Here is a 26636-nt window from a genome sequence, read left to right on the forward strand (position 1 = left end):
TGTCTTGATGGGCAACAATACTGTCTACAAAGTTATTGGAAAAGGTACAGTCCAAATCAAAATGCACGATGGTGTAGTGAGAACTCTCACCGATGTTAGTCATGTTCCTAACTTGAAAAAAAATCGCATCTCTTTGGGCACTCTAGAATCTCTTGGGTGCAAGTACACATGTGAAGGTGGAGTTCTAAAAGTTTCTCATGGTGCTCTTGTTATCATGAAAGTACGCAGATCTGGTACGTTGTATACTCTATTGGGATCTACTATTACAGGTGCTGCTGTAGTTTTAATATCAGATAAATCAGATTATGATATCATCAAATTGTGGCATATGCGATTGAGGCATATGAGTGAAAAATGTCTTTCAATCCTCAGCAAAGGAGGTCTCTTATGTGGCCAAAGTACCAGAAATATGGAGTTTTGTGAACATTGTATGTTCGGGAAGCAGAAAAGAGTCAGCTTCAAATCTCCAGCGATCCATAAAATAAAAAGTACTTTGGATTACATTCATTCAGATCTTTGGGGTCCTTCACGTACCCCATCAAAAGTGGTGTCAGGTATATGTGCCACGTACCCCATCAAAAATAAAAGTGATGTTTTCTTAAATTTCAAACAATAGAAAGTTTTGATTGAGAAGCAAAAAGGAAAACATGTTAAGCAGCTTAGAACATATAATGGCATGGAATTTTGTAATGATGAATTCAACGAATTTTTCAAGAATGAAGGAATTGCTCGACATCGTACTGTGAGAATGACACCTCAGCAAAATGGTGTGGCAGAAAGGATGAATAAAACTCTTTTGGAAAGGGCTCGTTGCATAATTTCAAATGATGGGTTGACAAATACCTTTTGGGAAGAAGCTATCTCTACAGCTTGTTATATTGTCAACCGAGCTCCTTCTGCACCTTTGAACTTTAAGACTCCAGAGAAAATATGGTCAGGTACTCCTGCTAATTATTCTGATTTAAAGATATTTGGTTGCCCTGCATCCAAGCATGTAAATGATGGAAAATTAGAACCAAGGGTTAAAAAGTGCTTTTTCCTTGGGTTTGCATCTGGGGTGAAAGGATACCGACTATGGTATCCTGATCCCACGACACCAAAATTTATAATTAGCAGAGATATAACCTTTGATGAATCCTCTATGTTACATTCTAAGAAAGAGTCTTCTAGTTCTTGTAATATAGATAAAGGAAAGAGTACACAGAAGCAGGTAGAGGTTGAGATTGGCATTCCTTCTGAGCCAAGCTCATCAACTTTGGAGCAAAATATAGTTCAAACTCCTGAAATTGAGCCAAAAGCTGAAATTCCTAAAGTTGAAACTCTTGGAGTTGAACTAAAAGAAAAGGAGTAATCTATAGCCAAATATAGACCAAGAAGATAAGGTAAACAACCATTAAGGTTTGGAGACTATGTTGTATTTGCTTCTTCAGTTGCACAGGAAACTGAAGAAATTGGAGAACCATCAAAATATTCAGAAGCAGTTTCTGGTGCTGACTTAGCCAAGTGGCCGATTGCAATGAATGAAGAAATTGAGTCTCTCCACAAGAATGGTACTTGGTCTCTTGTGAAGTCGCCATCATGAAAAATAATTGATAAATGGGTATTCAAGAAAAAGGATGCCATTTCAGGGGTTGAAGATGCGAGATATAAGGCATGATTAGTTTCAAAGGGTTATAGTCTGGTACAAAGAGTTGATTTTAATTATATTTTCTCACCTGTTGTTAAACATAGCTCTATTCGGGTCTTGTTTGCCTTCGTTGCCATGTATGATTTGGAATTAGAACAACTTGATGTTAAGATAGCTTTCTTACATGGCAAACTTGAGGAACAAATATACATGCATCAACCCGAAGGATTTGAAATTGAAGGAAAAGAAGATCATGTTTGCTTGTTGAAGAAATCCTTGTACGAATTAAATCAGTCTCCAATACAATGGTATAAAAGGTTTAATTCCTTTATGTTGGGTCGTGGTTATTCGAGGAGCATGTATGATAGTTGTGTTTACTTCCGGAAGTTAAATGATGGTTCATTTGTGTACCTATTATTATATGTTGATGACATGCTCATTGCTGCTAAGGATTTAACAGAAATTCACAATTTGAAAAGTCAGCTGAAAAGTGAATTTGAGATGAAAGATTTGGGAGCAGCTAAGAAAATCCTTGGCATGGAGATCAAAAGAGATCGAAAAGCCAACAGGCTATTTCTGACCTAGAAGAAGTACTTGGAGAAAGTCTTGGAGAGGTTTAGCATGAAAGATGCTAAACCAGTTAGTACCCCTTTCACTGCTCATTTTAAGTTATCAGCTTCTCAGTCCCCACAGTCAGAGGAAGGAGAGAGGCACATGGCACAGGTTCCTTATTCCAGTGTAGTCGGCAGTATTATGTATGCAATGATTTGTACACGTCCAGACATTTCACAAGTAGTGAGTGTGGTAAGATGGTATATGGCTTGCCCTAGTAAAGCACATTGGCATGCTGTGAAATGGATTCTCAGATGCTTGCGAGGTACTTCAAACACATGTTTAAAGTTTGGCATAAATACTAACACTTTGTTTGGTTTTGTAGACTCAGATTATGCAGGTGATCTTGACAAAAGAAGATCACTGACAAGCTATGTATTTTGCATTGGTGGTTGCATTATTAGTTGGAAAGATACATTACAACATGTAGTAGCTTTATCTACTACCGAAGCAGAATATATGGCAGTTACTAAGGCGATCAAGAAGATTTATAGTTGAAGGGTCTATTTGCGGAACTCAATTCACAGCAAGGTAGTATTACCATTTTCTGTGAAAGTCAAAGTGCCATTCACTTGACTAAAGATCAAATGTATCATAAGAGGACGAAGCATATTGATATAAAGTATCATTTCATACGAGAAACCATTACTGAAGGAAACGTCTCTGTTCAGAAGATCAACACTAGAGATAATCTTGCTGACATGTTCACAAAACCTCTTCCAATGTCCAAGTTCAAGCTTTGCCTGAACTTGATTGGCATTTATGAAGAATTATTTTGCCCATTGGGGTTTTGGCGGAGAAGGTGGAGAAAATTTACTATATATAAGACAAAATTAGGCCAAGGTGGAGATTTATAATATGTCCATTAATTTGGCTTATTTTCAAGTGGGGGCAGGTTTTCATGACATTTGCCATGACATAATATCCACTATAACAAAATTTGTGGACTAAGTTTTCATGACATTTGCGATGACATAATATCCACTATTAGGCCAAGGATTTCTTGATATAAATAGAGGAGCTTCTCCTCATTTGAAAACACATCATTCAAGAGCTTTTCACTCTTGTCTTTCTTTCTCCTCCTTTATTTCATTATAGAGTATTTTGTAAGAGAGTAAGTGTTGGGAAACACTTGTGTGAACCCTTTCTTTGGAGTGATCTTGTGAGGTTATTCTCTTGGGGTATTTGGGACTAATTAGAGTATTTACTCTAATTTTGTACTCTTGTTGGTATAGTAAAATTCCTCATCTCCGCTTGTGGACGTAGGTCACCTTGACCGAACCATGTTAAATTCGTGTCTTCTTTATCTTTTTAATTGCCATTATTATCAACTTGCATTGTCTTTGTTATTGTCATTATAACATTGTTTGGCTAATTTCGCAATAATTGGTTTCCCGATCCTAACAAATTAGATCTAAATCAGTTGCAATTGAGTTCTGTAAGGATGTGTCAAAACTAGGAAAAAGAATAACATGTGTGAAAGCTCTCTTTAGGCAGCCAAAAATAACTGCATTTAAGAGCTTTGTAATATAGTCCATGCAAGGCTTTAGTCATGATGTCTGACAGATGATCAAAACTACGAACATACTGAAGAGAAATTAGCCCAGTAGAGAGACAATCACGTACATAATGTCAATCCACCTCGATGAGCTTTGTGTGCTCATGAAACACAAGGTTTTGTGCAATATGTAAGGCAGCCTAGCTGTCACAAAATACAAGTACATGTGCAGCAATAAAAAGCCCAAGATCACCAAGAAGTCGAACAAGCCAAGAAACTTCAGCTACTACCTTTCTCAAAGCCTTATACTCTGCCTCAACAGAGGAAAGGGAAATAGTAGGTTTTTTCTTGATCTTCCAATAAATGGGGCAACCACCAAGAGTAATAAAAAATCTAGTGACAGACCTCCTAGAAAAAGTACAAGTGGCCTAGTTAGAATTAGAAAAAGCAACAAGAGATAGATCAAATGTATTGGAAAGTAGAATTCCCTAAGCTAGTGCAGACATAAGGTATCTCAAAAGATGCAGGGCAGCCAACATATGAGGAATCCTTGGAGTCTATAAAAAAAGACTCAAATGCTGCACAAAATAATCAATATCAGACCTGGTATGTTGTAAGAAATTCAGCTTGCCAACTAGTCTTCTGTATAGGCTAGGATCTGGGAGAGAGTCACCCATGTCAACAGTTAACTTGATAGAAGGATCCAGAGGAGTGGCAAGAGGAGAAAGATGAGAACACTTGAATTCCTCCAACAAATCTGAAGTATACTTATATTGATGCAAAACATAACCATCAGAATGGGAGGAAACCTCTAAGCCCAAATAATAATGAACCAGACTAAGGTCTTTGATCTTAAAATGTTCATCCAAGAACTGTTTTAAGGCAGTCATTTCAGCAATATCAGAATAAGCAAGGAGAATGTTATCATCATAGACCACTAGAATGACCAAAGAAGCACCAGAGGACTTGGTGAACAAGGAGTAATTATTCTTGCTGGAAATATAGCCTTGGTAGAGCAAGGCATCAGACAGCTTAGAAAACCACTGCCTGGAAGTCTGCTTTAAGGCCATATAAAGACTTCCTGAGTTTGCAAACCAAAGAGAGGCAGTAGAAGTAGAGGAAATGGAAACCTGAAGACCAGGGGGATCCTCATGTACACTTTCTCATGGAGATCCCCATGAAGGAAGATATTATTGACATCAAGTTAGAAATAGTCCAATGTCTCTTGACAGCTAAATAGGGAAGGCACTTAACAGTAGTGATCTTAGCAACTGGTGGGAAAGTCTTTGTATAATCAATGCCCTCCTTCTAAGTATCACCTCTAATGACAATTTTGGCCTTGTACCTCTCAATTGAGCCATCATGCCTCTGCTTTATCTTATATACCCACTTGCATGGAATGGCTTTCTTATGAGGAGGCAGAGGGACAATGTCCCATGTATGGTTTGACTCAAGAGCCTGAAAGTCCTGTAGTATGGCCTCTTGCCAAGCAAGATTAGATGTAGCCTGCTGGTAAAATTGAGGCTCAAGCATGTGCATATCAGAGGTAGAAACCTTGTGATTCAGGGAGACAAGTGAGGAAGAAGATGGGAGAATAGAAGAACAAACAAAGTCTGATAAGTAAGCTGGTGGGTTGACAACTCTGCCTGATCTCTTGAGATCAGGAAAGGGAGGAGGGGGAGGAAGAGGAACAGAAGTGGAAGTGGGAGGAGAAAAAGAGGTAGGTGCAGTAGTAGGAGAAGATAGAGGAGAAGAGGAACAATGTGCAACAGGAGAGATAGAAGCTAGAGGAGGATCAAGAGAAGGAAGAGGAACAACTAATGGAACAACAGAATCAACAAAAGCAGTGGGTTGAGAAGGGAAAGGAGAGGAATGAGGAAGGTGGTAAGGAAAAATATGTCCATGGAAAGACACATCCATAGAGAAGAAGATACAATGAGTAGAAAGATTAAGGAGCTTATAACCCTTCTTCACACAGAGGTATCCCAGAAATACACAAGAGACAGCTCTAGGTTTGAATTTATCCCCGCCATGCTTGGGGCTAATAGCATAGCAAAGACACCCAAAAGACCTCAAATGATCAAAAGAATGGGGATAGCCATGTAGTTTTTCAAAAGGGGAAATGTTATGTAGAACAGTGCAAGGTAGTCTATTGATCAAATAAGTGGCTATGAAAACACAGTCACCCCAATACTTGAGGGGAAGTTTGGATTGATACAAAAGAGCCCTAGATACTTCCAATATGTGTTTGTGCTTTCTTTCAACCACTCCATTTTACTGAAGAGTGTGAGGGATAGTAGTTTGATGGAGAATACCATTGGCAAAAAAGAATTGTTGAGCTTCAGAGCTAGATCATAGCTCATAAGAATTATCAGACCTAAAATTTTGAACAATGGATTTATATTGAACTTTCACCATTGTATGAAAAGCCTTAAGCACAGAAATAGCATTGCTCTTGCATGACAATAGATGAGGCCAAGTGACTCTGGAGAAGTCTTCTATCAAGGTCATAAAATACCTGAACCCATTATAGGTTTGAGTATTATATGTATCCCAGATGTCAATATGAACAAGCTGGAAAGGGGTAGAGGAATGAATAGAACTGTCAGAAAATGGCAATCTCTGTTGTCTTGCCATTGGACATACATCACAGAAAAACGTTTGTTTAGGTGAAACTTTACCAGACAAAAAGGAGATAGATTTTATTCTATTAAAATGTACATGCCCCAACCTTTGATGCCAAATCACATTAGTTTTATTAATATCAGAGGAAGTACAAATAGTACAATGGGTAAGAGGAACACTTGTAGAAGTAGACTGAACATTATAAGATGTACTAGAATTATTACATTGAACAGGACTAGAAATAGAAATAGGAAAAGAAGCAGCAGACATAGTAGATGAAGCCATAGCAGGATGCAAGAAGTACAACCCATTTGCATTTTTACCAATATCTAGTGGCCTCCTCAGAGAAGGGCCCTGTAAAATGCAAGCAGAAATGGTAAAGGTTGCAATGCATCTGAATTGAATAAGGAATTTGTGAATAGATATCATATTAAAATGAAAAGAAGGAACTAATAGAAAAACAAACAAACAAACAAACAAACAAACAAGCATACCCAGTATTATCCCACACCGTGGACTCTGGGGAGGGTAGTGTGTACACAGACCTTACCCATACCTTGTGAGGATAGAGTGATTGTTTCCAATAGACCCTCGGCTCAGGAAAGCATAAGCACCACAATAGTAAAAATATAGACAAGAAGGGACAGTACCAAATATCCATAAGGAACTAATAGAACATTATGTAAAATTATATCTGGCCTAAGTTATAGAGACCCAGTAGATATGACCTTCACTTTATATCCAATAGGTAAGGTTATTAGGAAAGGTGTAGTGAGTGGTGTTAAGTTGTTTAAAAGGTGTTATGAAAGTCAACAAAATGTACTTCAGTATGATTAAACATACTTGCAAAGTGAGCAAAACCAATGTTCTCTGAATCAGGAGGTTCAGGATGTATGATAGGAGGAGGGTGCAGTTGTTGGAAGTGGGTCATGAGATGCTCATATTGCTCCTTACTGAAACCATGACCAGTGGTCTCAGAAGAGTGTCCATTGGTGAGAGCATGATGATGAAGGGGGCATTCAGATTCCACACAGGCAGCAGACCTTTTGCCTTTGGTGAACTTGAAGTCGGGGGAAACCCCATGAAGTTTGCAATTGTCATGACCCAAAATCCTACCACAGGCGTCGTGATGGCACATAGTCTCTAAGACTAGGTAAGCCGATTTCTATTATATTTTGAGGCCATTTTTTTAATTAAATAAGTAACCAAATCTAACAGCGGAATATATATGGATATAACACCTCCTAAGACTGGTAGTACTGAGTTACGAACTCTAACTGAATACATGGAATGATCATGAGGACCGAATATACAATAATGTTTGATTAAAATTTAACAGTACAATGAAATAAAAAGACTCCAAGGGACTACGACGACAAAGCAGCTCTACCTTGAATCCTTACGGTCCCGCTTTAACTCTGCTCAAGTCTGATATCTCTAATACCTGGCTCTGCACAAAAATGTGCAGAAGTGTAGTATGAGTACACCACGGTCGGTACCAGTAAGTATCAAGACTAACATCAATGGAGTAGAGACGAGGTACAGTCAAGAGACTCACTAGTCTAATAACCTGTGCAATATAATATACAAAATACTAGGAAACAGATAGCAATAAGGGCAGGATAAAACAACATGTGATATGTGCAGCAAGACAACAAGAACACCATTAATATCACTCAACAATTAATAAATACATGTACGCCCAATTAATTCAAGTTTTTCAAATAAATATCCTTCACATATAATTCTTCCAAATAACTATATTTTAAATGTAGTTTTCTCAAATAATTATTTTTCAAATATAATTCTTTTAATAAATCTTTTCAAATATAATTTTCTCAAATAAATATCTTTCAAATACAATTCTTTCATATAATTCTTTTTGAATAAAAATACTTCCAAATAAATATTTTGAATATAATTCTTTCAATTAAAAAGTCACCATGTGACACCTCATTTCATAATCATAAAAATACGGGTCTAAGCCCATTTTCATATTTTTACGGAACCTCGTGCCCTTATTTCATATCACAACTGCACGGACAATTCACGTGCCAAATATCATTATTATTTACTCACGGCACCTCGTGCCCACATTTCATTTTATAATCCGCCTGGCAATAGCCACTAGCTCTCAATTTCAACATAAATCAGATTGTTATCAATTTACCAACAACAAGACAAATTGCACAAGGTATAAGAGTAAACACAAGAAAATCACAACATCACATGAAAATTATCAACACCACAACGCCACATCATCACATATCGTCCCTGACAATAGCCACCCTTATCGTTCCTATTGCTACCCTTATCGCTCCTATAGCCACCCTTATCGCTCTGCCCAGACAATACCAATATCCACCCTTATCGCTCTTATTGCCACCCTTATCGCTCCTATTGCCACCCTTATCGCTCCTATAGCCACCCTTATCGCTCCGCCTAGACAATATTCCAACAAACACAACAGTGAAATGCTACCCTTATAACCATATAATATCAACGGTGAAATGCCACCCTTATCTCCCCAAAATAACAACTCACACAATACAACATTTTACATGGAAAATTATCACAACAACATAATAAAATCAATTCATATCACAATTTGCCCAATGGCCACAACCAAATTCCAAAGATATAACAAAATCAATTAATTTCACAACAAATATACCCAAGGCTCCACACAATGTATATAACACCCAAAAATAATCAATAGAGTTAGATATTACTCATCATAAAGCAAAGTCTTCATTAAATTCAAATTTTCAATAATTATATAAACACCTCTTCTTAAGTTCATTTAATTAATTATTTGCAGAGGAAAATTCATATTGGAATTAATTTTCAAGAAATATTAAACCAACAATACTCACGAAATTTCATAAATATTTCAAGTAACAATCACATCAAATTATCATATAAAAACAAATTCAAAAATAAGGATTTAGGCATGGCAAACAGATGATTTAATAATTTTCCACAATTTACTACACAATAATGCATAAGACTTTAATTCAATGAATATTTGCACGTATAATCCCGAGTATATACTCGTCACCTCGCGTACACGGCTTTTCACATTTCAGAAATGGCAAATAAGACTCAATGCCTTAGGGGTAATTCCCCCACTCGAGGTTAACCAAGACACTTACCTTTTTGAAGTTATGCCAATATTTCAAAATTGTCTTCTTGCTTGAATTGACCTCCGGACCGCTCAAATCTAACCAAATTAATTGTATAACTTCATTAAAATTCATCAAAAATTATTCCGGATAATAATACGTCGACTTAAAAATTTATTCCAAAAAGTCAACAAAAGTCAACGTGGGGCCCGCCCCTCGGAACCCGACATAATTTTCATGAAATCCGAACAACCATTCAGATACGAGTTCAACCATACCAATTTTATTGAATTCCAATAACAACTTGACCTCCAAATCTTAAATTTTCGTTTTTGGAAGATTTTACAAAAATCTTGATTTCTTCCATTTAAATCCGAATTAAATGATGAATATAATCATAGATTTATGAAATATAAACACTTTAGGATATAAAACACTTACCCCAACCAAGCTTGTGAAAAATCCCTCCAGAATCGCCCAAATCCGAGCTCCAAAAATCCAAAAACGAAAATGGCAAAATGACCAATTTTTGGTCCTTAACATTCTGCCCAGATTCGCACTTGCAGTACTGTTCACGCACCTGCGAATCACTGTTCATGTTGCTGCCCAGAAAATTCCAGCCGCTTATCTTCATGTCTGAATTGATCCGTTAACCTTCCGAAAGCAACCTGAGGCCCTCGGAACTTCAACCAAATATACCAACACGTCCCAAAATACAATACGAACTTAGTCGAGGCTTCAAACCATGTCAAACAATGCCGAAATTACAAATCGCGCATCGAATCAAATTATAAGTTTTCAAATCTTCCATCTTCTATATTTTGCGCCAAAACATATCAAATCAATCCAGAATGACTTCAAATTTTTCGCACAAGTCATAATTGACTTAGTGGAGCTATTCCCATTTCCGAAATCGAAATCCGACCTCATTATCAAAAATTCACCCTTCGGTCGGACTTTTTCAAAATCTTATATTTTTCAACTTTTGCCAAAATGTGTCGAATTGTCCTACGGACTTCCAAATCCAAATCTGAATATGCGCCTAAGTCTGAAATCATCATACGAAGCTATTTCCATCCTCGAAATTCTATTCCGGGATCATTTGATCAAAAGTCAACTCTATGGTCAACTCTTTCCATTTAAGCTTCTAAATAAGAATTGCTCGTTTAATTAAATTCTGAATCTTCAGTAAATCAAACTCGACCACACCCGCATGTCATAATACATATTATGAAGTTTCTAGAGATCTTAAGCCACTGAATGGGGCGTTAATTCTTAAAACGACAAGTCGGGTCGTTACATTCTCCACCTCTTAAACAAACGTTCGTCCTCTAACGTTCTAAGAATTATTCTGAGGTTACCAAATGGATGATTTTACTTTTACACATATACTCACGGTTGATTCCACGTTAACGCATTTTAGATAAGACCAATAATATCATCTTATTTGAGATTATTTCTTTTATCCATATTTGTAGACTTTATGATCAATTTCTTATACTCCAACATTTTAAAAGGTCTGATTTTTTTTACAACAACGCACGGTATTAGTCTCAACTGGCTATAGCAACTCGTGCCTATGCACACATTAATTTTTTTGATAGTGTTGAAGTACTTCAAAAAATTTCTGGGGTGTTATATTATCCCCCGCTTAGGATCATTCGCCCTCAAACACATAACATAACTTATCTCTTCCTTTGCAAATGTCAATCCTCCAAATTTTACTAACTCCCAAATTTTTCAGAAATTTCGGCAGAGTCTCCCTTGTAATTCGGCCTATCTACCTGCCAGAGTAACACCAAAACAACTCCTAACAACACATTCACAACCTAACACAATACCACAAAATATATATCAATAACACCAATCTCAGCATTACAAGCATTGTATTATCATAATGATATCAGGACATGAAGCACATCATATGTATGCTCATCACCACATCTCTGGTCTTAAAAGCTGTTCATAATTAATTTCAGCATCATCAATTAATCTCATATTAACCACCACCTCATTTCGAATTTTTCATAATACTTACAACAGAATGTGAGGCATGAAGACCTCATGATTGCTTACTCGGATTAATGAGTCACATTTAACACCACTTGGGCACTCATCTCATAAGTTAAAACTCAATGTTTACAGCACCAAAATTGTTGAATATGCACAGAAAAATATACAAGAATTATCAAATAATATGTGACAGTTTTACATTACATCTTGACATGGTACTTGCAATCGCCTCGACATGTTCTGCAATAATCCACGGGATAACCCATGTTCCTTCAATTGCATTCTTAAATAGTAGCGAGTCAGTTTACAAAATAATCTGCTTGAACCCCTTGTCTTCACAGTACTTCAGTGCCTCCATAATTGACAATGCCTCTGCCTCATTGTTTGTTGTAACATGTATCACCTTTCCACAGGAAAACCTTATTTTGCCTTCATCATCTCTCAGTGCGAATCCAATTGAACTCCTACCTAGATTTCCTCTTGACGCCCCATCAGAATTCACTTTGATCCACCCTTGTGGTGGGAGTTCCCAGAGAACTTGAGTGTTGGTGTATACTGCTCCATGATGTTCAATAGGTCTGGCCACTTATGGGGAATGTTAGACATAGCAGGTTTCCTTATCTTGACAAGTGATTGAATGGTGGTTGAAATCTGATAAATGACCCTTCTAATTGTTACTGCTTCCTCATGTTTATAGTTGTTCCTTCTCATCCACAACTCCCACAAAATGATAGCAGGCAGTGCTTGGATAATGGGCTGTAGTCTTGGAATTACTTTTAAGTGTCCAGCACTTCACGATTGTCTGATGCATCGTCATTCCTTCCAGATTAATACTTGCATTCATTAAGAAATATGACCATACCTTTTTTACTGCAACTGAGCTTAAGAACAGATGGGCTAAAGTTTCTTCAGTTGGTTGTGCACAGCACCAGCAGCGCGATGGCATCAAGTAACCCATATTTTTCAGATAGTCATCAAGTGGAAATTTTGCTTTCCACACTTTCCACATAAAGAACAAAATCTTGAATGGTAAACCTTTTACCCACATTTTTTTATAGGCAATCACTGAGTCATTTCTCCTCCTTAAATACTCCCCTGCAGACTTTACAGAAAAGTTTCCTCCTGTCTCTAAGCTCCGGTATGAATTATCTAGTTATTGGTGCTCTCCTAGTGGTTTGATGTTTTCCAGAATATGAATAGCATATTCGTCAGGAAGAATCTGAGTTAGCTTGTTTACATCCCATGCTCCTCTATTCACAACATCATACACATTATTAATTGATTCATCAAAGCCAAAATCTTGAGGTGTAATGAAGTATAATGCTCCTAGCCCAGTCCAGTTGTCAAACCAAAACAGTGAGGATCCCATTTTTGAACGCCAAACGATTTGATTCTCTATAATGTCACGGCATTCCAGCATTCTTCTCCAGACGTGTGATCCTTCTCTCCAAGGTACCACAATTGGGTTTATCTTTTTGTAATATTTTTGGCTCATGAAAGAGCTCCATAAGGTGGGTTTGGTCCTGAAATTCCACTAGATCTTACTGAACAATGCTTTGGCCACATCATGTAGGGATCAAAATCCAGCCCCTCCTTCATCATAAGGTCGACATAAAGTGTCCCATGATGTCGAGTGTCTGCCTTTGCCACCAATCGAGCTACTCCAAAAGAATTGCGTGAATATCTTGTGTAACTTATTAATGACAAATGGTGGGGGGTTGACTGCAGATAGGAGATGGATAGGCATGCTTTGTAACACATGTTTGATCAAAATAGCCCTACCACCAATGGACAGTAATTTTCTTTTCCAAGCTTGCAATTTGTCTGTGACTTTGTTGATCAAACCTTCATAGAATTCCATCTTTCTTCTAGTGTAGAAAATTGGACACCCAAGGTAGATGACAGGGAAATCTTGCTTGGAAATACCTGTAATTCTTTGCACCTTGTGTAGCACTATTTCTGGAGTCAAATCATGCATGCACACTGTTGATTTTGACTTGTTAATCAGCTACCCAGAAGCTCTTTCATATGCTGTTAAGATGTCCATAACCAACTGAAGCGATTTATCATCTAAAGAGGAAAATATAATGGTGTCGTCTGCATAAGCGAGGTGATTGATTTTTGGGCTCCATTTAGGCATTCCAAAACCACAGAAATACAGGTTTAGGTGCAAGTCATTCAAAGCTCGTGATAATGCTTCTGCGGCGAGTATAAAGAGAGTTGGTGAGAGAGGGTCGCCTTGCTTGACGCCTCTTGTAGACTTGAAGAATCCATGTGGTTGACCATTGATAAGAATTGTATACCAGTTATTAGACACAATTCCAAACACCAAGCCAATGAATCTTTCATAAAAGCCCATCTTTCTCAACACTTTAGTAAGAAAAATCCATGATAGTCGATCATATGCTTTCGTCATATCTAGTTTAATCACTACATTAGGTCCGACTTTTGTTCTTAAACTAATGTCTGTGATTATATCCTGGGTGAGCAGTATGTTCTCGACAATATTCCTTCCTTTTACAAAACCAGCTTGCTCGTCGGATATAAGTTTCGGAAGTAATCCCACTAGCCTCTCATGTATCACCCTTGAAAAAACTTTATTGATAAAATTGCTTAGGCTAATAGGACGCATATCTGAGAATGTCTGCACCTCTTTCTTCTTTGGCAGTTGAATTAGATTTGTATGGGTAACATACCTTGGTAGCTCATGGCCATTGAAGAAGCTTTTAACCATGTTAAAGGAAGAAAATATTTTGGATTTTGATTTGAATTATTTTTTTCAAATGACAGACTTCGTAAAAGAAGGAAAATATTTTTGGATTTAGTTTTGTTTTCGATTTTCTAAGGAAAAAATTCTAAAGAGGGAATTAAGGAAAAGAAAAATATTTTTGGATTTTAATTTTTGAAAATTGGGGTCGGAACCGATGAGGTTTGCCTACGTATCTCATATCCGGTGAGAATCAGACCCGCCTTGTTCAGAGAGTTTTTCAAATACCTGAATTTTCAGAAACCATGTAAATTTCTCTCTCTTGCCTCACTCTTGATTTTTTCTTAATTTTCTTTCCCTATTCTAGAAGCCGGTCAACATGCAAGCCAAAACAAATAAATGCACAAGTAGCACGTAAAAATGCATCAGGATAGTCTTTTGATTTGGGTACACCTGTCCTAGACGGACCCTACCTTTGTGTTGAGTCTCCAAAGTCAAATGCACGTGATGCAAACAAACATAGCTACTAGAGATCCGGTATGAGATTATGTCATTCTAAGTTTAAATCCTGGGTGTATTGTTCTAGACCTGACATACCCGAGCGGACAACTCGAGCCGAGAGGGGCAGTGTACCAGGAATATAAAAGCTTTGTCGGCTTTGCAACTTATCCGCTCCTCGTTCTAAAATTAGGGTATGACTCTAACAGAAAAGAAGCCACGCGAAGCGCACGCTTCCCAGAAGATTGTGAAAACTCAGAGAGAAGAAGGGTTTTCGTAACAGTTTATATACAGTTCACAAAATATCAAAGCGGTAAAAAGTGGCATTTAGCACATTAGGCTCAAACACGTAAAAACTATATAATAAACAAAAGCCAAGTATAAAAGTCATCTAAGCTCGAATTATGAACCTTGAACCAGAGATTCTAGGTTGTTGTTCCCCAGCGGAGTAGCCAGAGTTGTCACACCTCTTTTTTCCCTAGGGATAAGGGAGTTTTACCGATTAAAGTGACATTATTTGAAATGAGATTATTTAATTAATTTAGACTCGCCACTTGGAATAATTATTATCGTGTCCCAAGTCATTGGTTTATTATAAAATTCTAAATCGAGAAAATTGACTCTGTTTAAAGTCCGCAAAAATCAGAAGACAGGGTAAGAAATTCTGTTAACCCGAGAGAAGGTGTGAGGCACTCCCGGATTTTGTGGTTTTAGCACGATCGCTCAACTATTAATAATTGGCCTAATTATTTAATTTATTACATGTTTAGAACCCTTTATGTGTTATTGCTTCTTTACTGCTTTTAATTATTTTAAACAGTTATGGAATTTATCTAAACAAGTAGCGATGTCACGCACTTGAATTTGGAGTTACGTATCATGACTATGCCATGGGAACCGTACCTATAATCACGATAATTTATTAATCGCGCCTGAAGCAAGCTACGAATGTTTATAAGATTGTTTACTCAAACTATTTTGAAATTGTTGTAAGGTCATATATTGTGAAATTATTTGTGGAAGAATTGAATTTATTATTTATAAAAAAGTGGGCTAGCTTAGAGAAAGATGGGCCAACTATATTATTTATTACTTTGGACCTAATGAGACTAAAGTTTTTGGCCTAAAATCTTTTCTTCTCCAACAGCCCAAAACCCAATTTTCTTAGAAACAAATCGTGGTCCAAGCAAATTATCCAACCTAATATCCCATATTCTGTACATTTCTTAAACAAAACTAATGACACCACAATCCCATGAACAAAACAGGTAAACAAACTAAATTACAGTGATTCAATAGACCCTTTATCCGGTTAAATCAACTCAAAATAAAACTGTGCAACTATAAAATTAACACCATGGTCCAATAAACATATGAATAAGGAAACAATCAGATTCAAATGATCCAAATATCAATAGACTGAACTACTACTTCATGCTACCCAATAATCACACTAACAAACAAGAAGGTAAATGGACAAAATATTCAGTGAAGAAAGGAAAATAACGGACCTTTTATATAAATTTACATAGTTGAAATTACAATAGCGCTAAACAATTCGACAAGTATTGACGGGAGCTTTCACTAGCCACGGAACCTCGAACGAAAAATCGCGACTTGCAACCCTAATCGACCTTACAAAATCGGTTATTTAGTGGCTTGTTTATGCGGGTTTAAAGCTGTTCTTGGGGGGTGATTTTGCTGGATTTTTCGAAAGAAAGACGAAGAAAGAATGACACGAGTAGAAATTTCCTTATCCTAAAAGAAGAAAATAAATTTCTCTCAATTGCCTCCTCTCTTTTTTTTCTCCTTCTCTCCCTCTTTTCTCTCACATTTCTCTTCTATTTATAGAAAAATCTTCCAAAATTTTCAGATTTGTTTTTATTATTTTATTATTTTTTAATTAAAAACATTCCCACTTCCCATTTTTCTTCTTTTAAAAAAAAAAAATTCCCCACTTTCCTTTACTTTTATTTTTTAATTTCTCACTTTTTTACTTTTATTATATTTAAATTAGCACTTTTTTTACTTTTTTTTATTTTCCACTTTTTTACTTCTTTTTTTTAATTTCCACTTTCTTTTACTTTTTTTAAAACAAATTCAGCTACATTTACTTTTATTTTTTTTAAAATTTCCATATTCTTTTACTTTTTATTTTTTAATTTTCCACTTTCTTTTTAATTTTTTTATTAAACAAATTTCATCTACTTTTAATTTTTAATTCCATACTTCTACTTTTCCTATTTTTTATTCTCATCCGAAAATTTAAAAAAATATTTAATTTTTTCGGTTTTTTAATTTATTTTATTTTAAAATAAAAATAATAGTAATAATTGACCTTTTAAATTATTTTTAATCTTTACCCTATATATAAAAAATGTAACAAAGATAAAAAATATATATATTAAATTTCTAAAAATATTTACACAGTAGAAGATGATAAAAATTCAAATATATTAAAAAATTAAGTGATCACATATGTGATCTCTGATCAACAGTATCCAAAGAAAAGGGGAAGTAAATTGGAGGAGAAAAAGGGAGGACCAATTCAATCAATCAATTCCATTTCAATTTGAACCTAGTTAGAATTCGTTATAAATATATAGTTAATAGCACTTTCATTATATATTAAACGCCGCATAACAATGCAACATATAGTCGGTAGTATTAAACTCTAAGTTGCTAAGATATGCATACACTCTACCTGATCGAATTTTTGTGATTATTTTTTATATATATGAAATAAATAGAATCCGAAATATAATTGAATATACATATTCAAGAATACATCGTAGATAGGAGTATACAAATACAAATAATGTTCCTTAAAATCCCTACATATAATTGCTATATTGTTTCTCACCACATTAAGAAGATCTATATTATTATTTGTCGTATAACAATATTATTATTTATTAGTCATCACAAAAAATTCTCACTTTATTTGTCGCGTCAACAATATATGGATTGTATCTCCTGCAAAACTAGTCCAATATTTAGCACCAAGTTGCAGAGAAAAAACAAAGCACCAAGTTGTTCCCTATGCTTTGCAAGTTGCATTAAACATCATGCACATAGTCTTTTCTTTTTTTGCTTTTCTATCAAATATTAAAAGTTGAACTAGAGGGTTCGATAAATCTTTTTCTCTTTCGATTCGTGACACAAGAAATAAGTCTAATGAGTCGCCCTTTTTATTTACCCCACTACTTATTTAAGAAACTTGAAAAATAAATATAAAAAATATTTGCATGATTTCTTTCTTCTATTCAATTTGTAAAAGGTTACGGTGAACTATTTCCTTTGATTTTTTTTCCTTCACAAATTACATCAACAAAACTTTATGGTAACCCAACACCAAGAACCAACTATTCCACGATTAAATTATTAATGAGTTAAAGATAAAAGTATTAATGAATTTTAACTTTTGTGCATTGAATGATATATAATATTTTTTAACGCCATGCATAAGGTTAACATGACATACAACGGGTAACTGTCTATTGTATTCCTAACATGAATACATTTATATTGTAAAATTTATCTACATTATTATTGATATAAGTTAAATTCAAAGTAAAAATAATTTTTTATTTAAAGAACGTAGTCGTTAAGTGTCCAAGCCAGCTAGTCGTTAAAGCGACGTGCCCAAACCAGCTAGTTGTTGGTGTTCGCAAGCCAACGCTAGGCCAAACTATTTTCACAATATAAAATTAGGATTATTTTTTTGCTTTTAACCCGCACCAGAAACTATTTGTATTTCGTACTCGAAAAAGTATATAAAATTTATATATATATATATATATATATATATATATATATATATATATATATATATATATATTCAGCTATTATTTTGAAAACGACTATACAGTATCATTTTTCCATAAAAAAAAATTAACACACCCACCGGCCCCATCAATAATTGAGGTACAAACTTTGAATCTTATTATAAATTGGATCCAATCTTCATGAGCAACCCTGTCCATATTTTTCTCTCTGGAAATTAAAAGATTGTAACAGCAAATTATTAAATGGCCACGGAATATGTAGGCAAATGGAAGAACGTAGCTCTCCTTGTCATAGACATGCAGGTGATTAATTATTTGGCTACTTTGATTTCTTCTAATTAATTCAGCATGACAAGTATTTATTTTAAATTTGCATTGACAACTTCTTTCTAATTGCAGTCAAATCTCTCTATAACAATTTCATTTGTTCTGATATCTTTTGGCTACTATAGTAAAATCTGTTATAGATGACATATATTATAACATAACATGAAAATCAATTCCGAAAAAATTCAGCTTTTATAGTGAATGATTGTTATATAAGAATGTTGTTATAGAGAGGTCTAACCGTAACCGTATGCTCTTATTAATTTGCGCAGATAGACTTCATATTTGGCCCTATGCAAGTAAAAGGAGGTCAAGCTATCGTCCCTAACGTTATCAAAGCTGTTGAAGTTGCAAGAAACTGTGGCATTCACATCGTTTGGGTATCTTATCCAAACTCCATTTCTTTTTTATTTGACATGCAGTTTCTTTTATTTTTGTCAATTGCCAATCAATCAATTATGCTTCAATTCCGAACTAGTTAGAGGTCACTTATATATATGTGTTGCAGTGACGTAGCTACATACAATTAAGGGTGTTTAGTTCATCGGAAAACTATACTGAAAATTATACTATTTGTATAGGTTAAAATTACTTTCTATACTGATGGGTTGAACATATAGTTATGACCAAATAAAATTGCCACTTTATTTTGTTGTGTAGGTTGTACGGGAGAATGATCCATTAGGGAGAGATGTTGAATTATTTCGTCGGCACCTTAAACCAAAGCTGGCATCAAAGGGTAGTGTAGGGGCTGAACTAATTGATGGGCTCGTTATGGACGTAGAAAAGGATTACAAGCTGGTCAAAACACGTTTCAGTGCATTTCTTAACACGCACCTTCACTCATATTTTCAGACCAATGGCATTACTAATCTGGTCTTCACCGGTAAATCAAATACATTTTTAGTACTAGAGTTTTCACATTATTACCTGTTATAAACAAAAGACAGTCCATTATATTAAGTTCCCGCTTTGCACGGGTCAGAGAAAATACAAATCATAAGAATTTACTATACGTTGTTTTACCATGTATTTCACGTTACTTATTATAACATGCTAAAGTATTATACTGCCCTTTTATAAAAGTTAAATCTTGATTATTTCGTATGTTTGACGTCTCTTTATAGGTGTCCAAACACCAAATTGCATACGGCAAACTGTGTTTGATGCAGTATCATTGGACTATAAACAAGTGACAGTTATTACTGACGCCACAGCTGCTGCTACACCTGATATACACATTGGTATGAATTATCTTATCAAAATACCAGAGGCAGTCCCTTTTTTTGTCCACAATTTTATTTTATTGTCCTATATATCCACTGGTTGACCAAATTTAGCAAGTTGTTCGATCTAGTGTAGCTTATGGCTACAGTCAAATCTCTCTATAACAAACTCGTTTGTTCCGATATGTTTTAGCTTTTATAGCGAATGGTTGTTATATACCTATGACGGCATTTTACGTTTAAATATTTTTTGGCTGTTATAGATAAAATTTATCCAAAAATTAATTATTTTTCTTTTTTTAATGTTACATATAAAAGATAAAAATTCTTCAAATTTAAAATCTCAAAAGATATGCATATTTCACTAGGTATATATTGAAGAAAGCCAATACAATATTAATAAATTCATAACTAAATCTAACTTACACATTTTAAAGCTACTAGAAAAACAAAATCTTTAAAGATTGATGGAGATTTTGTAGTTGTAGTTGTTTTGTAGATTTCATTCTTTTACTACCGATATAACGCTTGAATTTGCAAAGATTCGTATCCAAATTTTCAGCAAAAAGGTATCTAATGAAAAATATATCATGGGAAAATTTTCAAATCTTATGTCTTATGCAATTATGCAAGATAGAAATTTTGTTCAATGGAAAAGATTGTATGCATATTTTTAGAATTATTAGTAGTAATCTTAAAGATTCTATATAGTTGTTGAGTGGTAATTTTACAAAGAGTTTTCTGCTATAAATATTGATGTTGTTGTTATACGTAAAAAGCTTTTATAGAGAGGTAAAATATAACTTAAAAATCGGTCGTCTTTTATAGTGAATGATTGTTAATTACTTGTTATATAGGTATGGTGTTATAGAGAGGTCTTACTGTATTAGGTAAATTAGATCAAGCTTGAAATTATACACTTTAATTATTTTCTCTTTTTAACTGCTCACTTTAATTTCTTGAACCTGGCTTTTGGCCTGGACTCATTCGAAAATAATTATTAAAAAAAAAACATTGCAAGCTGCTAACAATTAGTTTGCTCTTCTCTATGTAACAGCAAACATACTTGACATGAAAAATATTGGAGTAGCAACCCCTACATTGGAAGAATGGTGCCAATCTACATAGCAATAGATCAGTTAAATTCAGTAATTATCCTTAATGCATGTGTTTTATCATTTTTTCTTTTATCTGGTCGCGTTTGATATTTTATGCAACATTTCCAATCCAATTATGTATTCCTATTACTATTATACTCTCGGTATATATAAGTTAAATCTTTATATATCTCGTAATTTTTAAGGATGAAAATCATTTGTTGAATAAGTTTGTAACTACTCGCTTTTTACCTCATTTAACTTGTTCGTAGCATTTCGTTTGGCGACGTCCCTCAATTAATTTAGAACTTCACTACTCACCCTTAAAATAAAATTTTAGCTGCCCGTCTTTGTCCGCTTGAATACTAGTTGCTTATGTTATTTACTCACTTTTCCTTCTTTTCTTTTTTTACTGTATTTTCTACTATAGTTTTACTTGACTCATATGCTTGAATGAAAAATAATGACTTAAAGTCGTTGTTTACAAATTTGTTTTTAGTTTTATAACTCTGATTCTTTTTTTATACATGGGAGATTTATTTTTACACGTAAAAAATCTGTCTTTTATACATAAGAGATCTAAAAGGGTCATTTTCTTAAATTCAAAATTGTAAAGGGGCACAGTGTACAAATAACACACAAAATATAGCTATTGAAAACATATTCAGATTTAATTATTCCAGGATTGAGAGCACTTCGCTATGATTAAAAAAATAAACAACAACAACCCAGTATAATCCCACTACTGGAATCTGTGGAGGGTAGTGTGTACGCATATCTTACCCCTACCCTGGGGTAGAGAGCCTATTTCCGATAGACCATCGGCTCCCTCCCTCCAAGAACCCCCCCACCTTGCTCTTGGGGTGACTGGAACTCACAATCTCTTGGTTGGAAGTGAAGGGTGCTAACCACTAGAGCAACCCATCCTTATCAAAAAAAAAAAAAAAAAAGTAAACATCTACCATGGACAAAAAGTAAACACTTTATGGAACCTCGACAAGAAGAAAATAAGGCAAAAGGAAAATGCTGCTATGAGATTGTTGACAATAAATTTAATAAGAATAAGAAAATGAAATTAAAAAAGAAAAAGAAAAAAGAACCTCTACCTCCTTCCTTTGGGCCAAAATTCTCAGGCCTATGAGTAGGTCTTCTCATTATGCCGTAAAAATAGTCCGGGCTAGCCAGTTTTCGGACTGGTAATTGAAAAATAGTTAGCGTTTGCAAAGTCATTGAAAAATAGCCATTATTTTGCTGTAACACGGACCGATCCAGCATAATAGACTGGAGATTAGTGCACTTGTGTATTAACTTCCAGCATATTATGCTGGAACTCCAACACGCAAAAAGTTCCAGCATAATATACTGGAGATTGGAGCACCCGTGTATGAACTTCCAACATATTATGCTGGAACGGTATATTATACTAGAACTCCATTATATTATGCTAGAGTTCCAGTATATTATGCTGGAACTCCAGTATAATATTGTCACACCCCTTTTTTACCCCAAAAAAATATGTATTATGGATTATTTTGGGGTTAATGAGTTTTTCTAATTAAAGTGACAAATCTGAAGATGGAGTATTTTTATTTATAGAGTCTCCACTTGGAATTGATTTTTCTGTTCCAAGTCACCATTTATTTGAATCCTTAGTCAAAGGAAGGTTTGACTCTATTTTTATCGGTCCGCGAAAATAAAATTCGGGTAAAAAATTCTGTTAACCGGGGAGAAGGTGCAAGGCATTCCCTGAATCCTGTGGTTCTAGCAAAGTCGCTTTATTGACTTAAAACTTGGCTTGAATTAATTTTGGACAAACTGTGATTTATATGATTTTTCATGTTTTACCTATCCACATTTAATGCTTGATTATTATGATTATAAACAAAAATAATTTGGATAATATTACATTGTCATAACCACGCTACGCAAGCGAATGCGTGATCGAATAACAAATTAATTAACTTATCATAATTGTGCCTCGCAAGTGAATCCGAAATCATGACAATCAATTATTTATAGTACTTTTGAGAAATTACTACATTTGAAAAAGTTAATTCTTGAAAATTATTTAAAATCAACTATCGCGTTACTCAAGCAAATCCGCGATTTTAGCAAAGGATTAATTAAATTGAAAATTAACTAAAACAAATGGGTATGGTATGAGATTATTGAATTAATTTATTGAATGTTCAATATCACGCTACGCGAGCGAATTCGTGAAGTTAAAGCGCGCCTACTAAATGCCTAGCATTTAAGTTAATTATTAAGGTGATTAAATTGCTAAATTATTTTAATTATGGTGCGAAATCGGGTTGTGATTGGAGTTGGTTTGAGAAACCAACAATCAAAGACTAGGGCCATCTCTTGCTTATGGATAAATATGGCCCGCTCCTAAACCTTAATGGTATTGGGCTCCTTTGTTGGTTTATCATGAAAAGGGCCCAGCAGAAAATATCTACAAAGAATGGCCAACTGTTTTTAATCATTATTATTATTTTTTAAGAACAAAGAAAATGGGCCAGCTAAAACTACTTAACAAATGGGCATGCTGGCATGCTTAACACGAAGTGGGCCTAGCAAAAAATATTTACTTGGGCCCATTGTTCAATCTATGGCTGTATAGCCCAATAACTTAGTCACCCGCGTTCCAATCTTATTTCTTAGCCCGAAACCTATCAATTATACGATATTAACTTAACATAAATATTCAAACATTACACTAATGTATGTGAGGCCAAACAGTCGATAAAATATTACTAAAACTTTTTCATTGTTCATATTATTATTGACATTAATTCAATGGACTCTACAAAGATATCTCTTGAATAATATCGCTTGTCAGAAAAGAACTTAACTAGAAAAATATAATATTAGCAAATCGCAAACCATATTAAGACAATTAATCCACCACATAGCTTTGACTTTAATAAACTAACAGAAAAATAAAAAGTCATGCTACATGACTTCACTTCTTGTTTTAATTCTTGATGTATTGCCATAAGTTCCAAATCTTAAATCACCATTTATACCAAACATAAATACATACAAACTAGATCACAATTATACACAAGCACACAATTAAAAGGATTCAAGGGAAGCTAATAGCAAGGATTCATCAAAAGCTGGATTTTACAGCTTTAAATATCGATACATGGAATAAGCTATTCATAGTTCTTTTGTAGGCATGAACTTACACTCGTAAAGCACTAAATGATCATAAGCATCCCAAGACTATATTTAATTGCTTGTAACAACCATAGCTACACTAAAAAGTGAAAGAAATGCCTATTAGGAGCAGAATAAACTCACGAGCAAAACAACAACAACACACTTTATACAGCAGCAATATCCAGCAAAAGAAACCGATCCGATCCAGAAATTTGAACAGAAACTCAAACAGACTTTCAAGGAAAGAAGAGACTAGAGACTCGCGTTAAAGACCTTTATATTTTGTTTTAAGTATTCTTTTCTCCCAGATACTCACTTTAAAAAAGCTCTTAAACTCTCTATTATTTTTGTGTTCTTTTTTTGTGTAAGAAGATATTCTCTCAATGTAAGATCGAGTGTCCTGAAGTGAGGAAATAGCATCCCCTTAAATAGGCAAATAAAGTCACTTTTTGGGATAGATTTTGGTTCACCAAAAACCTGTCCAAAAGACTGGCTTTGTGTGCTAAATACTGTTCAAAATCTGTCCAAAAAGTGAAAAGACAACCTAAAAATCTGCTATGTCAGAAGCAAGAAGAATAAATATCATTTTTGCCACCCTACTAGTAAAAAGTAGACTACTAGTACCCTATTTTATGATAAAAACCATCTAAACTTCAGATTTTAACAACATCAATACCATCCTATTGATTTTGAACCAAATCAAACTCAAACAACTAAGAATTGACAAAACATAAACCAGAATTCAAATGGAACTAAAACTCAAACTGATTTGTGTAAACTAAACATAGAACAAACAACTCAATTCACAAACTAATGCTCAAAATAGAACAAGCATCGTTAACAATCGGATGACGATGTTTAACAACTAAACAATCAATTAACTAAGTAAACGATTTAACTAATACCCTAAAGATTACTTTTAATCAATAATAGTCTAACAAACAACTTGTTGGCCTAAGTGAAGGTTACTTTTGAAGATTGACAAAGGAAGCTCAGGCATGAACCAGGTCCATTCCTTGTGTGCATAGACACAGGCATATTCGAGCATGTGGGATGCACGTGAAGGAGATAAGCTTAACTTGGTCTAATTAATATCTCCTGATCAAAAAGGGTTGCATAATTGATAAGGAGAAGGACTCCTTAATCAAAGAGAACATTATCCAAGATAAGGGAGGAGTTAGAGGTTGAGATCAACTAGAACTCTTCCACCAAGGAAGAGTAGCATTAGAACTCTAGGTATTTTCTACTTTACTAACTCTATAAATCGTAGGATGTTCTCATTCTATAGGGGATGCACAAAAGCATAAGTTAAACGTGAATTGAGAGCAAAATAGCAAGGCATTTTATGAGAAATTTGTGTGTGATTCAAGTGTGCAAACCTGAAGCTACAAGAACCAGATAGAAGAACCAGCTCCAAGTGTTTGTCTTTTATTCTAGTTCAATTGTAGTAGGTATTTTTATATTGTACCTTTCATCTTTATCTAGAGGCAATTATAATAGGTACTCAAAGTATTCAAGTTAGAGTTAACTTGAAGTTATCGCAGCAGTTAGAGTATAGTTGCCACAACACGATTAGAGTTAATCCTAGGTTTACAAAAGTATTTTGTAAATGCAGTTTTTGGCTCAGTGATTTAGTGGAGAGTTTGGAAAAATCCTACTGGGGAAGTAGGTCGTGATTTTTTAACCTTTTGAGCCAGGTGTTTCCCACGTAAAAATCCTTGTGTTCTTTAATTTTTGTATTTATTATTCCGCAACAGTAGTATAAGGAACACATAGAAGAACCATGTCCTTCTATAATCTGTGCACGCGAAAAATTGGACACCACACAAATCACCCCTCTCTTGTGTGTTGTGTGATATTGAAGTTAAAACATCAATTGGTATCAGAGCAGGTTATCCTTGAAGAGGCTAACACCTTAGGAGAAGATCAAGATGAGCGCACCACCTGAAAACTGGGAAGGGCAATCCACTGCTAGGCCACCACTCTTCAATGATCAATATTACTCTTGGTGAAAAAATAGGATGAGAGATCACATCATAGGAGAAGACTATGAGCTATGGGACATTGTCACAGATGGTCCACTGGCTACCATGAAGATAAATGCTGAAGAAGAAGAGGTGCCAAAAATAAGAGCTGACTGCACTGCTCATGACTTGAGGAAATGGGAGAAGAATGCTAAAGCCAAAAAATGGCTTATTTGTGGACTCGGTCCAGATAAGTACAGTAGAATCCAAAGTTATACCACTGCTAAGGAAATCTGGGACACTTTGCAAGTGGCCCATGAAGGAAGGGGAAACCATCCAAGAGATGTATACAAGGTTCACT

General features: G+C 34.9%; 2 protein-coding genes across 2 annotated transcripts; one reads left to right on the forward strand and one right to left on the reverse strand.

Annotated features, from left to right (window-relative positions):
- Positions 1 to 11804: 11804 nt before the first annotated feature.
- Positions 11805 to 12548, reverse strand: LOC138903292 (uncharacterized). Its single transcript, XM_070191235.1, has 2 exons — positions 12275 to 12548; positions 11805 to 12055 (listed from the first exon to the last, which is right to left on the reverse strand). The coding sequence occupies exons 1-2, from the start codon at positions 12546 to 12548 to the stop codon at positions 11805 to 11807; spliced, it is 525 nt and encodes a 174-aa protein (XP_070047336.1).
- A 6143-nt stretch (positions 12549 to 18691) lies between these two features.
- LOC104090325 (probable inactive nicotinamidase At3g16190) lies at positions 18692 to 21293 on the forward strand. Its single transcript, XM_009595392.4, has 5 exons — positions 18692 to 18796; positions 19093 to 19200; positions 19481 to 19706; positions 19948 to 20064; positions 21104 to 21293. Exons 1-5 carry the CDS (start codon positions 18737 to 18739, stop codon positions 21172 to 21174), a joined length of 582 nt encoding a protein of 193 aa, XP_009593687.1. The 5' UTR covers positions 18692 to 18736; the 3' UTR covers positions 21175 to 21293.
- The last annotated feature ends 5343 nt before the right edge of the window (positions 21294 to 26636 follow it).

This window comes from Nicotiana tomentosiformis, chromosome 12 (genome assembly GCF_000390325.3).
Source record: "Nicotiana tomentosiformis chromosome 12, ASM39032v3, whole genome shotgun sequence".
NCBI lineage: Eukaryota > Viridiplantae > Streptophyta > Magnoliopsida > Solanales > Solanaceae > Nicotiana > Nicotiana tomentosiformis.